Source organism: Meleagris gallopavo, chromosome 22 (assembly GCF_905368555.1).
Source record: "Meleagris gallopavo chromosome 22, MGAL_WU_HG_1.1, whole genome shotgun sequence".
Classification (NCBI taxonomy): domain Eukaryota; kingdom Metazoa; phylum Chordata; class Aves; order Galliformes; family Phasianidae; genus Meleagris; species Meleagris gallopavo.
The window spans coordinates 8,080,542-8,097,960 of record NC_139425.1 but is presented as its reverse complement, the minus strand read 5'-3'; the positions used below and the strand labels follow the sequence as shown (position 1 = coordinate 8,097,960).

The window sequence follows — 17,419 nt, the reverse complement described above, 5'->3', positions numbered from 1 at the left end:
TAACGATTACTGCGCTGAGGCGGCTGTTCCACTCTCCCCAGAGCAAGCTGTCCATTGTAACATGCACTTTAAAGGGCAGAGACCGGCCCATACTTTCTAAAAGAATTTATTTTCAAGGCTTCTGTTTAGCCTTTTAATTGTGTATTCATCTGCTGCATATTAAGACCTTGCATAAAGTGGATAAATGGGAAAAATCTCCCAAGAGACAGACAGCAAGAAGGGGTTAAAGGAGCCTGGATGCCGGTGGGGAGCCTTCCTGCCCCAATGGCTTTGGCAGCTGTACTCAGTGCCTCACACCATGCTGTGTACACCGGTATGACACCGGGGCCACCACGTGCCATGGTGGCACAGCTGGATGAGGGCTGCAGCCCTGCATCTCCTGCACTGCTGCTGGCATTTGGGTTCCTGCAATCTGACATTATATCACTGCATGTTCATCCATGAGCTGCCTTCCCCGGCAGTACAGGAGGTGCTGGCAGCGTTCCCTATGAGCCATGGGGACACAAGGGATATCGGGAGCAGAGGATGGGGAAGGGTGGGTCAGCGGTGCTCCTTTCCCCTTAGCTAAGATGGCAGAGCCAGTCCCCAAGGGGCCTGCCTGCCTTTGGGGCAAAGAAGGGCGACTTTTCACTGTCCACATTAAACAAACAGCAAACCTTGAGGAGAGTGAATGGGACTTGGGGGCCTTCTAACGTTCTGTTAATTAGTAATAGAGCTTTTCCCAGAGATAAACCAATCCATTGGTTAATGCAGTTTATCAATGCACTACAACACCGGCGAGCAGGAGGAGGGCAGCGCAGCCCCGCGGCTACAATAGACACATTGTTTCCGCGAAGATCCTGTCCCTTTTTTTTTTTTTTCCTTTCTTTTCGTAGGAGTAAAAGAAAAAAAAAAAAAGTAGGGGAAAAAAAAAAATCCCTTCACCCCATTTAGCCTCTCCTCCCCACATCTCGGGGCGGTTCGCAGGGCGAGGCCGGCTTCGGGTTTGGAGAAGGGAGAGGACGGACGGGACCGGGGCCCCCGGAGGCGGTGCGGGGCGGGCGGCCCCTCCCCGCCGCTGGAGCTGAAGTAGCGCGGCGCGGCGACGCGGAGCGCAGTGCGGGACGGGAGCGGGGAGAGACGCCGCTGCCTTCCCCCCCACCTTCCCCCCCCGCTGCGAGGGCGGCTCGGGGAAGATGGCGAGGGCTGCGGAGCGGGGGCTGCGGCTCCTGGTGCTGCTGTTGGGACTCGGAGCTGGGCTGCCCGCCGCCGCTCGCCCGCCCGCCTCCTTCCCCGGCGACGTGAACGGGCACAGCCTCCACCCGCCTTACTTCAACCTGGCCGAAGGCACCCGCATCTCCGCCTCCGCCACCTGCGGCGAGGAAACGGCGGGGGCGGCCGGCAGCCGCCGTGCCGTGGAGGATCTGTACTGCAAGCTGGTGGGGGGGCCGTTGGCGGGGGGAGACCCCAACCAGACCATCCAGGTAGGGGCCGAGGCCGGGGATGGTAGGGGGGGCTGAGGGCGGGGTCCCCTAGGTATCCTCTCCGGGTCGGTTCTGTGCTCCGTGCCCCCCGCGCCGTCCACGTGCTCCCCGCTGCCGGGCTGTGCACGTGAAGCGAGGCTCGCCGAGTTCCCATGGCGTTATTTATAAAGGACTCGGAGTTCGCGTCGGTGCGATGCCGGGCGCGGCTCCCCGGCCCCTCTGCCTGCACGACAATCGCTGGGGCGCGCGTGGGGGCGGTTGGCCTCGTTGGTCCGAGTTCTGTTCCTTAGGGTCGGTGTGGGATTGCGATGAGCAGAAGGTGGAGGAACATTTTATCAGGTGACCGATTTCAGGAATCCCATTTCAAGCAGAGCAGAGGGAGCTCGCAGCCAGGAACGGGGAGAGCAAAAAGTGCTGTACAGCTCTGGTCCTCTTCTAAAGAAAGTAGAACTGTAAACCAGATGTAGACCACGAGCAGGGACTCCAGACCTGCTGCTGCCTCTCCCCTTGGAAGAGCTGCTGAGTTCCCACGTGCAGCCTGCAGCCCAACCATCAGCCCTGCTGCGCGTTGCTGTGAGGCTCCCGCTGCTCGGCACCTGTTGCAGTGCAGCAGCACAATGTGATGGTGATGAAGAGCAAAGGAGATCTGCCGGCTCCTTAAGCAGAGCCTTTCTTGGCCCTTTTGTTAGGGCTGCCTTTGTTGTGGGATGAGCTTTTGAAGCATTTTTCTCATTCTGGCTGCATTCTCCTGAGTCAGTGCTCTGCTAGGAATCTTCCGGCTGTTGTGTTTACAACGTGGGATTTTGTCCCCTTTGTTATAGAAATTGTTGAAGTTGTTACTGGAAGGCAAACGCTGGCATAGTCTCCTCTGAGCCTTGCTGCTTTTTAAAGTGATCTGTTTCATTCTGCTGCACTGTAAAATAGTGCAGCTTGAGCCCTGTTGGGAGACAATAGGGACCTAATTGAAATAGTTGTGCCTATGCATCATGCATGTGAGTTTTCATACTGGAAGGCAGTAAGGAAAAGTAAAGAATAACTGCTTCTATGTGCAGTTGGAAGAAGAAAAAAAAAAAGTGATTAATGTGCCAAGCAAAACTAGGAGGGTAAAATAAAGCTGGTAGATGTGAGCCTGCATTTATTGCTTTGCTGCTGTCCACCTGTGCTGCAGCCACCTTGGCTGCCCAGTGCGGTATTGGGGATGGATGCTGATGCTGGGATACAGCACATGGGTTGCTCCACCCAGGGGCTGCAGCTCATCCTGAGCATAGCCCATCCCTTGTACCCTGGGGGTCACATCTTCCTGCCTTCTGCCACTTAGTGGGGCTCCTTGGCCACAGATCTGTTCCACCCACCTCTTCTGACCCCAGTGCAGCTCTGCACGAGTCCCTTTGATCCAATGCTGCTCCCCAGGCTGGAGCTCTGCTTGGGCTGAGTGCTTTAGAAAAATCCCTTTGTGGCAGTTTTCTGTGACTGCATGCAGACCTAGCTGGGAGGGAAGGAAGCAGGCAGCTGAAGCAGAGGTCAGAGCTCCTCATTCAACCCCCTTAGGGAGCTCAGCACTCCTTGGTGACCAAAGCAATGGGGGTGTGGGAGGGAAGTGTTCTATTTAGGCAGGCTGAGGTGACAGTAATGAACTCTGTGTGCATGTCCTTGGCGCTTGCTTGTCCCACCGATCCCCTCCCTTACCCACCTGCCTGCTCTGCTGTCTGGGCATGGTGTGGTTGTGATGAAAATGGACTCTCCATCAAGAAGAATGCCTCCTGGGGACACCCCGAGGGTCTGCCTGTTACTGTGGAGAAGGGGCATTTGCTTGAGTGAGGACCCAGTGTAGCATTAATGCAACCATCAGTTCAGTCCATCCTGTGTTCTGCTTGTTGTCACTTGACACTGCAGTAGACTTCCAGGAAAGAGTTTCATTGACTTGAATGCCTAATATTCTAAAAATGTCGATAATCATTAAACTTTCTAAAGTAATGCTGCCCTAGAGGCACTTGCAGTGTTTTTGGCACAACTTGTGGGAAGGCTCTGAACCTTTTCAAGGAGTTTCCTTTGCTTTATTCAGGGCTCTTTGGCAGAAGACAGCAGCTCTAGCTGCAGGAGGCTTTTCAAGCTGTGAGGATGTGATGTAGAACACTGCTGAGGTGTGCTGAGAGGAACTGCATGGAGCTTTGCTCCCCTCATCTCACTCACGGATCAGCATGGGCAGTCCCACCTTAATGCAGAGTGCCTTTGACTCATCTATTGAAGATGAGACAAAGGGGAGATATTATAGGTTTGTTATCCGCATGGAGCTTTGCTGAGGGTGCCTGTAAGCTGTTTGTTCCAGGGCAGAGACGGTTCTGCTGCTTCCAGCAAATCAGGATTATGGATGGTGGCTTGGTTTCAGATTAATACAATAATAAGGGCAGTTATTAGCATTAATTGAGGCAATTACATACCTTAAAACTTAAAAACCTTCCTCATTTAAATCAGTACTTCTACCTTCCTTTGCAACTTATCTTCCCTCAAACCCTTTGTGGAAGTGCTTAAGAAGCACTCCTTTGCTTCTTAAGTCATACAACAGAGCTGCACCTGTCTGAGCAACACAGTGCTTACGAAGGTCCTATCCAGGTGTTACAACAGCTGAGGTCTGGATCTCCTCAGTACCAACCTGCTCAGTACTTGGGTGGCTCCTGGTGGCAGTGCTCCTGGCCATGCTGTGCTCACCCATGGGCAGTGGCTGTCTGGCCCCATCTTTCTGCATTCCATGCACAGCAGAGGGAGATGGTTCAGCTGGGGGTCTCCGCAGGTTGGAGGGCAGGAGGCTGCTGTGGAGCTGCTGTGGAGCCTCTGAGGGTCTCTTCTGCGCTTGTGTGCGAAGGGACTGGAGCTTTTTGGTCTAACTGCAGCTAGGTGATTGCCCATGAAAGAGACAGCAGATGAGACAGCACCTGCTCGGCTGTGTGAGCTGTGTTGCTTAGCTGTAAGGATAGCCCTGGGAGCAGCTTGTGAACATACACTTTTATTGGAATAGCACCTTCTGCTTCCCATTTCCTGCCCCAGCAGCCCTGTGATCACATCCCCGTGGTTTTGGGATGAGGCTGGGGCAAGGCTGTACCCCAGCACAAAGCTCTCCTGGGGGCAAGCATGCTTGCAGAGCACCAGGCAGCCTTTGTGTGTAAGGGAAATAGCTCCTATTGATGTGAGCGGAATGGGATCAGGCTTTGCAGGGCTCTGGAAGCTGCCCTTTATTCAGATGTTCCTCCTTATCTCCCTCCAGTTACAGTTTGCTTTGATAGCAGAATGTTTATGCCCTCTGAGCTGCCTTGCAGCCTCCTGGCATTGCTGGAGCTCTTTCCCTCACGTACCTTGGTGATGTCCGTGCCCCTACTGCTCCATGAGCCTGCTGTCTCCCCTAAGTCTGCAGCTCACAATTGCTTTTTAATTAAAATCCTCTGCTGATGTCAGACACTCTCATCTCCCCGTAGAGACCTGGCATGCTGTGCAGGAGCGTGAGCTGCTTTAAAGTACAAATAGCTAGGAATGATTCACATGAGGATTAGGTCTGGTTCCAACAAAATAACTAATGAGCAAGTGGTGCAGCAGAGGGGCCAGTGATGCTTTTATCAGCAAACCTGGCTCAGCTGCTGACACGTTACCCACGGGCAGCTAACCCTGCAGGCTGCCCGGCATGGGGAGGGATAACATCAGCATTACAAATCCATAACAGCTGATCCTAGTTTTTAGTCCCCTCTCTACTAAATTGAATTGGCTGTCACCTGTCCATGTGAACTTTGGGTTCAAAATGGCTTTCACGTCTGTGGCAAGAATTTAAAGTATGAAAACGCTTTATTTTTTGTTATTAATCCTCATTTTGTAACCTTGCCTTGCTTCTCCCCCCACCTTGCTGTGCAGTAGAAATTTCCACACAACCTGTTGCACCGGTTCCCCTTAAGGTTTGTGCTTCACAGTGGGTCAGTTTTATCTGGTCTGCATTCCCTCCTCCTTCCCTGCGTCCTGCAGCAGAGCTCCCCTCTGTGTATTGTGGCCACCTGGGTGCTTCCATCCGCCCCATTCTTTGCCCTGGCACTTCTCCATTTGCTATTTTCATGTTTCCAGAGGAATTAATTAAAAGGCATGTTTATTTGACACAATTTGCATTGCATAATTGCCCGCAAATAGCGTGGCTGTGGGGAAGAATGTGGGGAATTCTCCATTTCTTTTGCAGGGCAGTTCCTGCAGAGGTTGGGGCAGCTGGAGGAATCACAGCCCCATGGCTCTGCCTTGCCTCTGCTCTCACAGGGGTGCGAATGGAGCAGGCAGGAAGAAGCCTGCCTGCCTTGAGAACGTGCACTGGGTGTAATATTAAAGAAGGCAGCAGCTGGGAGAGGCAGTTTGCATGCCTGGGAATAGCTGCACCTTTTAAAGGAAGGCTGCCTGCAACAGTTCCCTTCCGGGCTGTCCGTGGCAGCAAATCAAGCGACAGAAGTGATGCTCCATGAACCAAGTAACTCTGTGATGTACAGGGCTTCTTGCAGGGTTCCTTAAGAGTGAGTCAGATTCAGCTGCCTGTTCAAGGGGAAAGAAAGACCTGCCCTGAGCAGCTCAGGGCTTTGTTTGACGCAGCTCAGCAGGGGTTGCTCAGGTTGTGGAGCTGTTTTTTCTGGCAGTGTGTCCAGGGGGCTGACAGCCACCACACTGCCAAAGCAAGACAAGAGGCTCTGTGAGTGCAATGGCAGTCGGGTCCCTGGCTGGGTGACAGCATGGGCTGTCCCTTCCTGGCCTTGCATTGCAGCATCACCAGCGTGAGGGTCTTGGCTGCCACACTATTAAGGTTGAAAATGGAGCTGAAAGACTATACTTGTGAAATGAATAGGTTGACAGGCAGCAGATTGCAGGGAGCTGGGCAGAAGAACTGGCAGCCTGGGTTCATAGCAATGACTGAATGGTGTGGGTTTGGATCTCTGGGTATTGCCAAGGCTGTGAGTGGCAGTTAAGCAGAGCAGCCCCTGTGGCACTGGTGCTCAGAATGGCAATGCACAGTGCTTATGTGAAATACTGAAAGGGTGCTTATTAGGGCAGTCAGAACTTTACATTGAGTTATTGTGGGTTTTCAGAGCTTTCTTATGTTCATTTTTCAGTCCCTGCTCTAAATTGGTGCATACCAGAAGTTTATATATAGATTCACACTGTATTCTGAACTGTTCTGGTACCTGCCTGCTTTGTGCCATGCTTTCCTGGCCACGGTTAAATGTTTGTTGTTTTATTTTTTGTGCTTTCCCTCAGGGCCAGTACTGTGACATCTGCTCCTCAGCAAACAGCAACAAGGCACATCCCATAACGAACGCCATCGATGGGACGGAGCGCTGGTGGCAGAGTCCCCCACTCTCCCGTGGGCTGGAGTTCAACCAGGTCAACGTCACTCTGGACCTTGGACAGGTAACCCAAGTCCTTCTCAGTCATGTTGTAGGTTGTGCTTTGCTGGCAAGGATCTGTCTTCCCGTTCTTCTCAGGTTTGTTAGTGGATGGCTGGAAGGGTGAGATGAAACCTTATCTAATCCAGGGCAGGAGGCTTTGTTAAAACTGTAAAGTTATTTGAAAACAGTAAGTCCACGCTGAAAATCTTTCCCTAAAAGACAAAGAATGACAGTGGATGCTTGGTCTCTAATTCTGGCAAGTCAGACGGAATTAACATTGTAATGGTGATGGCTGCCAGCCCACAGCTCTTCTTTGCTGCTCCCATTCAGTCACAGAAGCATTCCTTTGGAAATGGGTTATTGTCTCAGACCTTTCTTGGCTTAAGAAAGATATCAGCATCTGATGCTGCAGGGACTGGAGGTGTCACAGACCAGGGGTGTGAAGGGCTGAGAGATGAGGGCTGCTTGCTGCTATGTGGCATTACTCCACAGGGGACGTGGGTGCAAGGGACACCCCTTTCTCTTCCCCAAGCATCTCTGGGGGGGCTGTCCTGTTTGGAGGGAGACAGCAGTTGGGAAGAGGGGAGGAACAGGCTGTGTCATATACAGACCTGTGCTTTGAATGACAACCTTGGTTCAAATCTGGCTCTCACAGGAGCACCCTAAAATCAGGAGTTGAACTCAATGATCCTTTCCAACTTGGGACATTCTGTATTAAATAGACCTAAGAGTTGTGCTGTTTGGGATGGTTCAGCTCTGGGATAGGTAATGTGGCTGCTGTGATTGCTAGGGACTGAGTGCCCCTTAATATAGGAACTTGCACTGATTGTGGTAATTTCAAGTCTTGTCAGGCACTGAAGCTTTGCACTGACCTTGGAGGCAGCTTTCACCAACTTGAATGGAGCGAAAGCTCATTTGTCATCGTTCTCTGTCAGAGGTCTGACTCCAGCTCTGCAGCTGTCTGGAGCTGAGCTATACATGGCACCACCAAATGTCCCCTGGTGCCTGGGGCAGTGTGTGTCACACAAGAGCTGGGTGGGCACGGCTTTCCCGGGCAGCACACAGCATGCCAACCCTCCTAGCCAATGTAGGTGGCTTTGGCAGCATCTCAGGTGGCTTCCAGCAGGCAGGGGGTGCTGAGGGACCCTGGGATGGAATTGCATGATTACTCCTAGGAGGCTGGTAGCACAGCTTGCATCTCGGGGGGAGTTCCTCTGGGGCTACAGCTCACTCAGTGACCCTTCTGCCTTTGCAAAATGAGCACTTGTTGCAGCAGGAGTATGAACCTAAAGGATCTGTGTTCAGTGGCTTTCTCTTAATGTATGCCCATGTTGCACGTAATTGCTGTAATAGCCTGTTTGTACTCCTGAGGAGAATCAGTTCTTTGCTTTTTCCCTCCTTTGTTTTGGTGGGTCAGGCAACAGAAACGAAATACTATTAAATCACTAATTTCCTCTTCTTGAGGTTGAGACTGATGAAAAGAGAGGAAAAGAGGAATTCCTGGGACCCAGCAAGGTCTGCAGGGCGAGAGCTGGAGCAGACTGCCTGGCAGCCAGGTTTATAAATTCCTCAGATACCTGTGAAACAGTGCAGGTAACACCCTCACAGGCATGTCTGAGTGCAGGGCTTTTTTTTTTTTTTTTTTTTGCTGGCAAACAAGTCCTCCCCTTGCTTCATATAACCCTCTGGGGAGCTCTTGGACCAATTAAGATTTGATTTAAGGAACTGACGGCTGTGGAAACTTTTTTGTCCCTTTGGGGAATTGCTAATGCCCAGAGCGCCCATAGCATAGAGCTTCAATGGAGCATGGTGGGAGACGATGGTGTCAGCCCCCTCCCTGCTCTTTGTCCCTCCTGTGCCGTAAGTGCTTAATTACCAGTTGGAATCGAGTTTCTGCAGCATTTGGCAAGGCTGTGGCAAGTAGGAGAGGGGCTGTTAATTAAGCAGCCTATTGGGCTCTGCTTTTGCTGGCTAGGAGTTTGTTCTCCTCACGGGGATGTTAAAATCAGATCAGAGCTCCTGCCACAACAAGGGGAGGCTGTCTGCTGAGCGATTCGGGGTCTGATTTGCCTCTGCTACTGCTGTGTCTGTGTGCTGTTGTGGGGAGGGGCCATTTATCTTTGTAGGGTGAAAAGCTGAAAGAGAAGTCAGTGGTGGTTCCTACATCAGGCCTGGCTCTGGGAATCAGAAATAACACAAACTGCTCCAAGGAGCAAAGTGAAATGGGTTTTAGGAGCTACTGGGGGTAGAAGCTTCAATAGGGAATACTTGTTTAATTTTCTTGCTTTTAATCGTGAGCTCATGCTTAAAATGCTTTAAGATGGTTAGGATGAATGGTCGGGTGACTGCATGGGTTTGTATGCAGCCAAATTCAGCACTGCAGCACCATGGTGGAGCACGGTTCTGGTTTCACAGGCTGGAACAATTGGAGGATGCCATGCTCAGGGAGAACACCATTGTACGTTGTGGTACCGCTGTGCTCACAGAGGGACAAGAGACCATGACTCACGGTCACTGTAGAGATGGTCCCCTGTGATCCTGCAGTGGGTGGAGGGGAGGAAAGGGTGTGATGGAAATTTTTTTTTCTTCCCCCCAAGTAGGTCGCTTGAGTCAGAGCTGACAGAAATCAGGAGCTCGCAGAGCCATGAATGGCTGGCGTCCTGCCAGGGCTGACATCTTCCTTGCGTGAAGGTGAACCCAGGCCAGCCCTTCCCTGAGATGTTTATGGATAGCTGGTGCTTTATACTAAACTCCGGGGAGAGGAATGCTTGCGGTCGTGCGAGAGCAGGAGTTTCGTGCCAGTGCTTGCTGGAGGTTAATTACTGCCGTGAGACGGTGATGGGATTGCATCCCCCACCCCCAGAGCCTGGTGACACTGGGGAACAGCAGAGCCTCAGACTGAAGCTTTGCAGGGAGTTTTGATTTACACGCCTCAAGCTATTTAACGCTTGTTGTAGTCAGGAATGAGATTTATGTCTGAAAGCCTCGATGTCAGGGGTAAGCTTCTGGCAGAGCCCTGCTCGCCAGAAAGGAGCATCTGAAATCAAGGAAGGAAATGGCCCAGTGTCTCATGAATATTATGTTCTTAATGAATATTAAGTTCTGGACTGAGTGAAAATGTCAATTGGCCTAATGCTGGAGGAACACTGCTGAATGAGTGCACAGCACCTGGCGTGTCACAGCACTATAAAATCTTCTCTTTAGTTTCTGTCTTCCTGTTGCTGTTCCATTCGGATGAAAATAAAGGGAGGCTACTCCAGGCTGCCTCTGGGATGGCAGCTGGAGGAAAAGGCTGAGCTCTGCTATCTGTCCTCAGCAAAAGCCCTCAGCACAGAGATGAATCTGTTTATTACTTGGCTTAGTTAATTCAGAACTTCTTGATGAATAAACTTGTTAAATCTCAGGAGAGAGCTCATGGTTATTATAGCATGGAGCATTCCCTAAGCCTGGGGTGGGATGGGCTGATGACCATCGGAGAAGGTTTTCCAGCTTAAAAACCTCTGTTCTCTCACCTTCTTCCATTTGCACCCTTGTTTCAGTTGCTGTGAGATTTCTTATTGCAGCTGGGTGATATCACTGATGCATGTTGCCCTCCATGGTATCCTGTTCTTTCTTGCTAGACGCAGACAAACTTAAAATGAATCTCTCTCTTTCCTTCCCCTTAGTGGGGATGTCTTCTGCATCCTTGTTGTCTGCACACACCTCCAGCAAATGTACAGCTTCCTCTTGTCCCAAGACCATGCACTGCTGTATCTGCCTGGCATGTATTTCTCAACAGTGTTGCAAAAATGGGGCAATATTTGAGGATTTTTGTATGTAGTTCTCACTTAAAAAACAACAACAACAACAAAAAAAACCAACAACAGTTAACTGTAAGGACTCCTAGTTCATTGTTGGGGCACTGCTGTGGGAAAGGGGTAGGAGGGCTTAGCAGCATTTATGGTGGGGTTTTGCACCTTAAGTAAGTGGCTCGGGCGTGAAATCTCAAACAAAGGCTTTTTTTCTCCAAATAGTTCTTCGTGTCTTGGAGCAAAAGCAGTATTAAAAATAAAGCATGTTAAGCAGGCTGAGCAGAAATCCTTGCTTTCAACAGCTGAAGCAACAGTCTCTTCTCCTGTGTAGAGTCCTTTGCAGTTGCCTGATCTCCAAAAGGAGACCGAATTATCTGTTCGCTTATGGGCTTCAAAACTGCAGCTCCCCACCTGGAAGAGCTTTGACTTAGGAGCCTGCTGAGCGCTGTTGTTTCCACATGAGCATCAAGTGGAAGCAAGGCACGTGTTGGTGCTGCTTCCCTGGGGAAAGCTGGGAAGGTGTGAGTGTGAGAGCAGCGCTGGGGCTGGCGCTGAGCCCGCCTGCGTTGTTCTTCTCCCACTGTATTTCCTCCTTTATTGTTTGAAATACTTGCTTGTGAAGGCTGTTTTTCCAAAGTTCCAGTTCCCCTGACCCAGACCCAGCAGCTTCCCTTCCCCCCCCCCCTCCCCAAGTAAGGGAGATTTTTGCCTTTTCTCAGCCCTTCCTGTGCTTTCTGCCAGCTCCCACAGGATTCCTGGCTCCAGTGGCTGTGTGAGAGCCACTCAGGTGAGCAGGGAGTGCCTGGCTGTTAGCCAAGCAGGGGTCTGTGCTCCAGGAGCAAGAGCAACCCATTCTTGCTCCATCCATCACCCTTGCCAAGTCAGATGCCAAGTTCCCATTTCCAGGATCCAGAGCAGCCAAGACTGAGATCAGTTATTTTTTTTTTTCTTCTTTCTTCTTTGTTACTGCTGTTGCTGTAGGGGAACAGATGTGCAGAATATCACTTTGAGGTAAATCATGGGTGGTATGAGATAGAATTCTGTGTTACGTTTACTTCAGTCACGAAGCAGTACTGCTTAAAATCACTTCTCCACGTCTGAGTAGTTGGTATTTCACTTGGACAATTTGACTTCCCCAAAAACTGCTGTGCCTGGCACATCTGCCATGCTGCTGGCACTGAGAACAGGGCTGCTGGTGGGGCAGGAGGCTCTGAGCACATCACTCAGCATTGTGGCACCTTTTGTGCTCTACAAGGAGGCTATTTCTGCCTGTCCTTTTTACATCTTGCACAAACGACCCTTGTACTTCTACTGCTTAATCTTCCTGAGGCTCTGCCCAGACCTGAACCGGCTATGGGGAACTCACGTGTTAAAATCCAGCCTCAGCCTACCCCCTTAGAACGGCTCCAGGTAGCAACTGATGAAAAGATAATCACTGTTTCTAAGGAAAAGAAACTTGTGCAAGACTTCCAGTGTAATTTCTCCCTAGGTATTGTTGCTTATTTTTAATTTCTTTGTGATGAGAAGCAAGGTGGCTCATGCTCCCCTCCTGGCTGGGCTGCCTGTTCCTGCCCAGCTCCTTGGATTCCTCAAAGATTAGGAGAAAGCCTCCAGGCGAGCTGGGGAGAGGTCAGTCAAGCTGTGAGCTGGCATATGGGAGGCTTTGCTTTGTAATGAATAGCTGGAAGGCAAGCCTTGTAATTTCTTGCTGTTCTCCTGGAAAGTGCCTGCTTGGCTGGCCTGGTAAACAAGCGTGTGCCTTGGGTCGGGTGTGAGTGTGCTCTGGGGTTGGCATTGTCTGCCCTGTTTGTGATTGCACCCGGCAAGTTAAAACCAACCAGAGCCATCTAGGTCAGCCTCTGATTACTGTATTTTTCTGCTTCAGACGGAGCTGATTTGTAAAGGTCAGGGTACACAGTGGAAGCACTGCTTTGACATGGAGTGCAATGATGTCCGAGCATGTGGCTTTGTGTTTTCTGTAATTTTGCTTGTCTTATCTCCAAAAACAGGAACAATGCATCTATCTCTGCCACTCTGTGGCAGCCTGTCACCAACCTGGAGCCTGCAGAGCTCCAGACTGATGGGCACAAAGCTATTTGCTGAACATGCTCTTGGGTCTGTGCTGTGGCTGAGGCCTATGGATGCAGCCCAGACTTGGGCTGGGAGATGCACTCATCCTGTGGCATCACACACTTAATACCACTTGATCCAGACCACAATGAGAAGTCTCTCAAGAGAGCAGTTGCTGCTTTCTAGGAGCTGTTCCTGCCCTCCATAGCTCCATCACAGTCCTGATCTCTCTCAGACCCCACTGGGCTAGTGTGGAAGTCACTAAGTATGCATCTGCCCAGCCAACTCCTGCTCTTCCAAAGCTATTTTGTTTACCTCACCCCACACCTCTCTTTCCATGCTCCACCATGCCTGGCTCAGCCCTGCTTTCATCTCTGCCTCATCCTTTTATTACAGTCATAAACACGGGCCTCCAGGCTATGCCCAGCCTTGATTCTTTGTTTCCTGTTTTCTGGATTCAGTACTCCTCAAATTCCAGACCTCCCTTCCCCTGTGTGGTGCCAAGCAGTGCAATAAATAGTGCATTGTTGATGGATGACAAGAGAGACCAGCAGGAAGGCACAAGGTGAGAGGCAGTGCCTGGTTGATGGGACAGGAGAGTCTTTCTGAAGGCTTCTGAGTGGCCCGAGAACAAGCAGTAGCTCATCAGGGAACTGTGGTCTAATCACAGAGACCTGGTAATTGAGTATGTGCTTCTTGAGGAATGCTGAGGGAATGGATAGAGAGAAGAGGTAGGAAGAGGGATATGTGTGATATGGGGAGATCCAGAGAGGAGGACAGGACCTGGCACACGGGTGACTGCACAAGGCAAGGGCAGTTTGGTGGCTTGGAGCTTCCTTGGATGAGATCACCAGAGACTTACACAAGGCCAGCAGGAATTACTTTGTTTTGAGCTCCATGGAAGGGATTGTGACTATAAAAAGGCTTTTGTTAATATGAGGTCACTGGTAATGGAAGGTGGGTCTGCATGATGCCAGCTTCTGTTGTGTGGCACAGGAAGCAAGGAAGCTTCCTCTGAGAGCTCTGGTCTTGCTCCACCAAGCCTGAAAGACAGCCATCCATAGACTGGGAAAGCAGTGAGGGGCTGTCAGTGTCATTTAGGGACTCTGCATCCCCTTCTCTTCTCTGTCCTCTTGGAGACCTCAGAGATGTGAGGATGGTAATTTAATTGTCCTGTCCTTCCCCCCATTGAATAGCAGAGAGTGGAGGAGATGTTTGGCTTGGGGGGAACATGGTTGTGGGAAAGGTGAGTGGCTCCTGGATGTGGCAGGAAGCATCGTGCCTCTTGTTCCAGCTGTGCCTACCTCAAGAAACTGTGGCTGTGCCAGCTGGGTTAAATTAGCCAAGCTCTGGTTGCAGAGATGCATTTGTCTGTGTTGAATGGTGTACAGTTAGAATAGTTTGTCAGAATAAAGTGCTTTTATCCTGGAAGAGTTGCATACATTGATGACTTTTACATTGTGCCTGTGTATGCTGAGAACAATATCTGATGGAGCAGATTTACTGGCAGAGCTTTTATGTAGAACTCAGCTCTACTTGATGTCCTCTGCACGAGGATAAATTTTGCATCTTTTACTTGGCATGCTGACTCTTTTTAGCAATTGTTTGCCTGACCCGTGCAGTGAGTAGCAAACAGCCAAACCCTGGGAGCTGCCACATTTTTCACACATGTTTTTAGCTGCTTTCTCTCATTTCTTTCTTTTCCTGCTTGGATAAAGAGCACTGCTGAGCTCTCACACACGCAAATGCTCAGCTGAGCTCTATTTATGGGTTCCTCTGAGTTTTCATCATTGTGGATTGAAGCGTGCCTTGTGACAAAAAAACAGTTCGCATGATGCTGCAGGCATCTCTTGGATCCAGTTAAATGCATATGATGCCAAGCCCTGATAGGAAGGAAAAAGAATGGCTTTCTGGTATTTGAACATAGTTGTACGTCTGTGTTTATGGTTTGCAACTGCAAACAAACCTGTACCGCTGTCTTCATTGAGGCTTTGCTGTTGTTGTCCTGCCTGTTTGCTAAAGCTGCTGCTTAATCCTTTTTCAGTCTGTTGCAAAGTCTGCATCCACCCAGACACAGTGGGCATGAAGATTGTGGCTGAACTCCAGGATAGGTTTTTTTTTTTTGTTCTTTATTTAACAGCTTTCTGCCCTGACATTAGCTTACTTCAAGTTTCAGTAAATGATGCTGCAGAACAAGGAGGTTCTTGGGGCACGTGTGAGCACAAAATCCACATTCTGATGAGGTTGTATGTCCAAACAGCAGCAAGAACCACCGTGCAAATGCTGTAGCTGCAGATCTCTGCTGGTGTTAGTGGCACTGGGAATGTTAATCCTGCTGTGGCCCTGGTATGTGCTGCTGTTGGGTCAGCTAACCTGACTCTGAATGGCAGTGTCACGGTGAGGAAACTTGCTGACAAATGCTAACATAGTGCATGGCTCTAATGCAGATTTTTAAAAGAATAAGCTTGCTTGCACGTGTTAGGTTTGACATTGTTGAAATCTGCTAACAATTGAAGCTTTAAACACAGTGTTGCTGGGGCTTGCAGGATCCGTGCAGAGGATTTACAAAAAAATACAGCCACTGATACTGCTGAAATGTCTGGAAGCTTGATTTAGTCTAGGCTTGGTGCACAGAGCTAATCCATGGTGCAAGGAGTCAGTTTCTCTGAGACTTTATTAGCAAATCCCCCATGGCCCAACCTGGGAGCCAGAGCTCTGGGGTGTAATTCCTGCCAGGATTCCTATTCTGGAGGGAGGGTGAAAGAACTGCTGAGGCAGTGTGGTTTGTATTGGCAAGGCTGTGTGTGCTCGGAGGGACCCTTGGAGCCAGGGTTTCTGTCTTTGCAGGACCTAGAGCTGCTGTGCTGGTGGCACTGAAAAGGACCTTCCAAAGCCACCGCCTGGCCCTGGAAATGGGCAGAAAGGAAATTGCATTTGTGCCCTCACAGGGCTGGGGTCAGAAAGAGGCAGAAGTCAGATGTCAGAGCTGGAGCATCCACATCCTCCTCCAAGTCCAGCAGAGGAAAGATTTAGGTATACCGCTCTTAGCTGCCAGCAAGTTGGAACTCTTCTGAAGTTTGTGTGAACCTTCGGCATTTGGCCATTTAAAACGGAATCCTTTCAGTGTCTTTGGTGGTATGCTGAGACTTCTCACTTGGTGCCAATTTTTAGCTTATCCATCATTTTCTCTTTCCTTCCCCTCCTTACCCTTCCCAAGTGCACAGGTTTGTGACAGGATATCCACTTCATTCAAGAGAGTGGGGGAAATATTTGCTTATAGCGTGGCCAGTTGCCAAGGCTGCTTTGTTCTCCCAGTTGCTGAAAGGACAGCCCAAGGAAATGTGCAGAGCTGGAGCTGGCATGCGACTTGGAGTGGATTTCCTGCAGCTCTGGAAGTAAAAAGTGTGGCACTGGAATTTTTTATTTATTTATTTATTTATTTATTTAATCCCATAAATGCAAGGAAAGAGAAAACCTGGGTGGGCTGCAGACAGGTTGGGTCTGAAATCCTATTTGATGTGAAATTGCTGTGTCATAGCTACACAAGTTGTGCCTTGCCAAGGTTAAATCGGGCTTTTTTTATTTATTTATTGCTGAGCTTGTGGCAGACCAGAGTTTTCAGCTGTGTGGTTAGGAAGATGGTTACTCCTGAACCATTTGCCACACTGCAGCTGGGGGGCATCCAAGCCCTGCTGTGAGTGCAGAAAGCCCCTTTTGTAACAAATTCAGACCTGCAATGGTGATGCCAAGAAAAGTAATAAACTGCAAGGGCTGAGTTCTGACTCCTTGGTGTGGCCCAAGTGCTGATGTCCAGGGCTCTGAGTGTGCAGCAATGGGCTGTACAGGGAGTGTGAGAGCTCTCACATGGTGAAACAGGTGTCTGGCTATTGGGGCAGGCTAGAATCATGAGCAGATCCCAGAGATAAGTATTCTTTTGTCTGGCTTCTCCATTTTGCTTGTGCTCATAAGAACACTAACACTGTCTTGAGCAATGAATCTGCATTGGTATTACTTACGGTAACTTAAACAGCATATAGAAGATACAGTCAAGAACATGTTTGCTTTGGATGGTGGGAATGTCCTCTTGAAAATGTGCTGTGCTTTGGCAAGTGTTAATAGAGGAATTTTTTTTCCACCCTCCCCCCTTCCAGGTTTCTGAAGGCCAAAGTCTTGAAACAACTTAGAAAGGCTGCTAAAGCTGTGCTGATAAGATAGGCAGCAAATGTGCTTGAGAGCCTAAGGTAGGGACTGAAACATTTAAACTGTTTGCTTTTCCCTTAACAGTGTGAAAAATGAGTATGTCTCATTAAGGAACCTGGAGAATTGTGTACTTAGGGTAAGGGCTGCACCAAAGTGTTGCCTCTGCTTTACGTTGTCACTGGGCTGGCAGCTGGTGTGCTTGGTTTGGGTGTGCTGGGTAGGAGGCTGGAGCTGGTCTGGGCTCTGTGACCCAGTTGTGATGGGCCCATGTACAGCAGGCTCTGTCCAGCCATTTGAAGCATGGCACAGACAGGGCTGCCAGGACATCACAAGCATCTGCACAGCACCTTTCTATGGAATGTGCTGGCTGGATGCGTGCCATCAGTCTGGGGTACCATGAGAATAGCAGTGCCATTGCTTAAAGGCTTGCTTTTAACCTGCCAGGCGCAGGATGTAGTTGTGTGATGTTCCCACCCTGGATATGTGCTGCTCACGGGCC

General features: G+C 50.0%; 1 protein-coding gene across 1 annotated transcript in view; it reads left to right on the top strand.

Moving 5' to 3' along the window:
• Window positions 1-1,067: 1,067 nt before the first annotated feature.
• Window positions 1,068-17,419, top strand: part of LAMA5 (laminin subunit alpha 5) — a 79,706-nt gene continuing 63,354 nt past the window's right edge. The window contains 2 exon segments of the mRNA XM_010722429.3: window positions 1,068-1,463; window positions 6,729-6,881. Of these exon segments, the coding sequence (XP_010720731.2) occupies window positions 1,176-1,463; window positions 6,729-6,881 (441 nt within the window). The 5' untranslated portion in view covers window positions 1,068-1,175.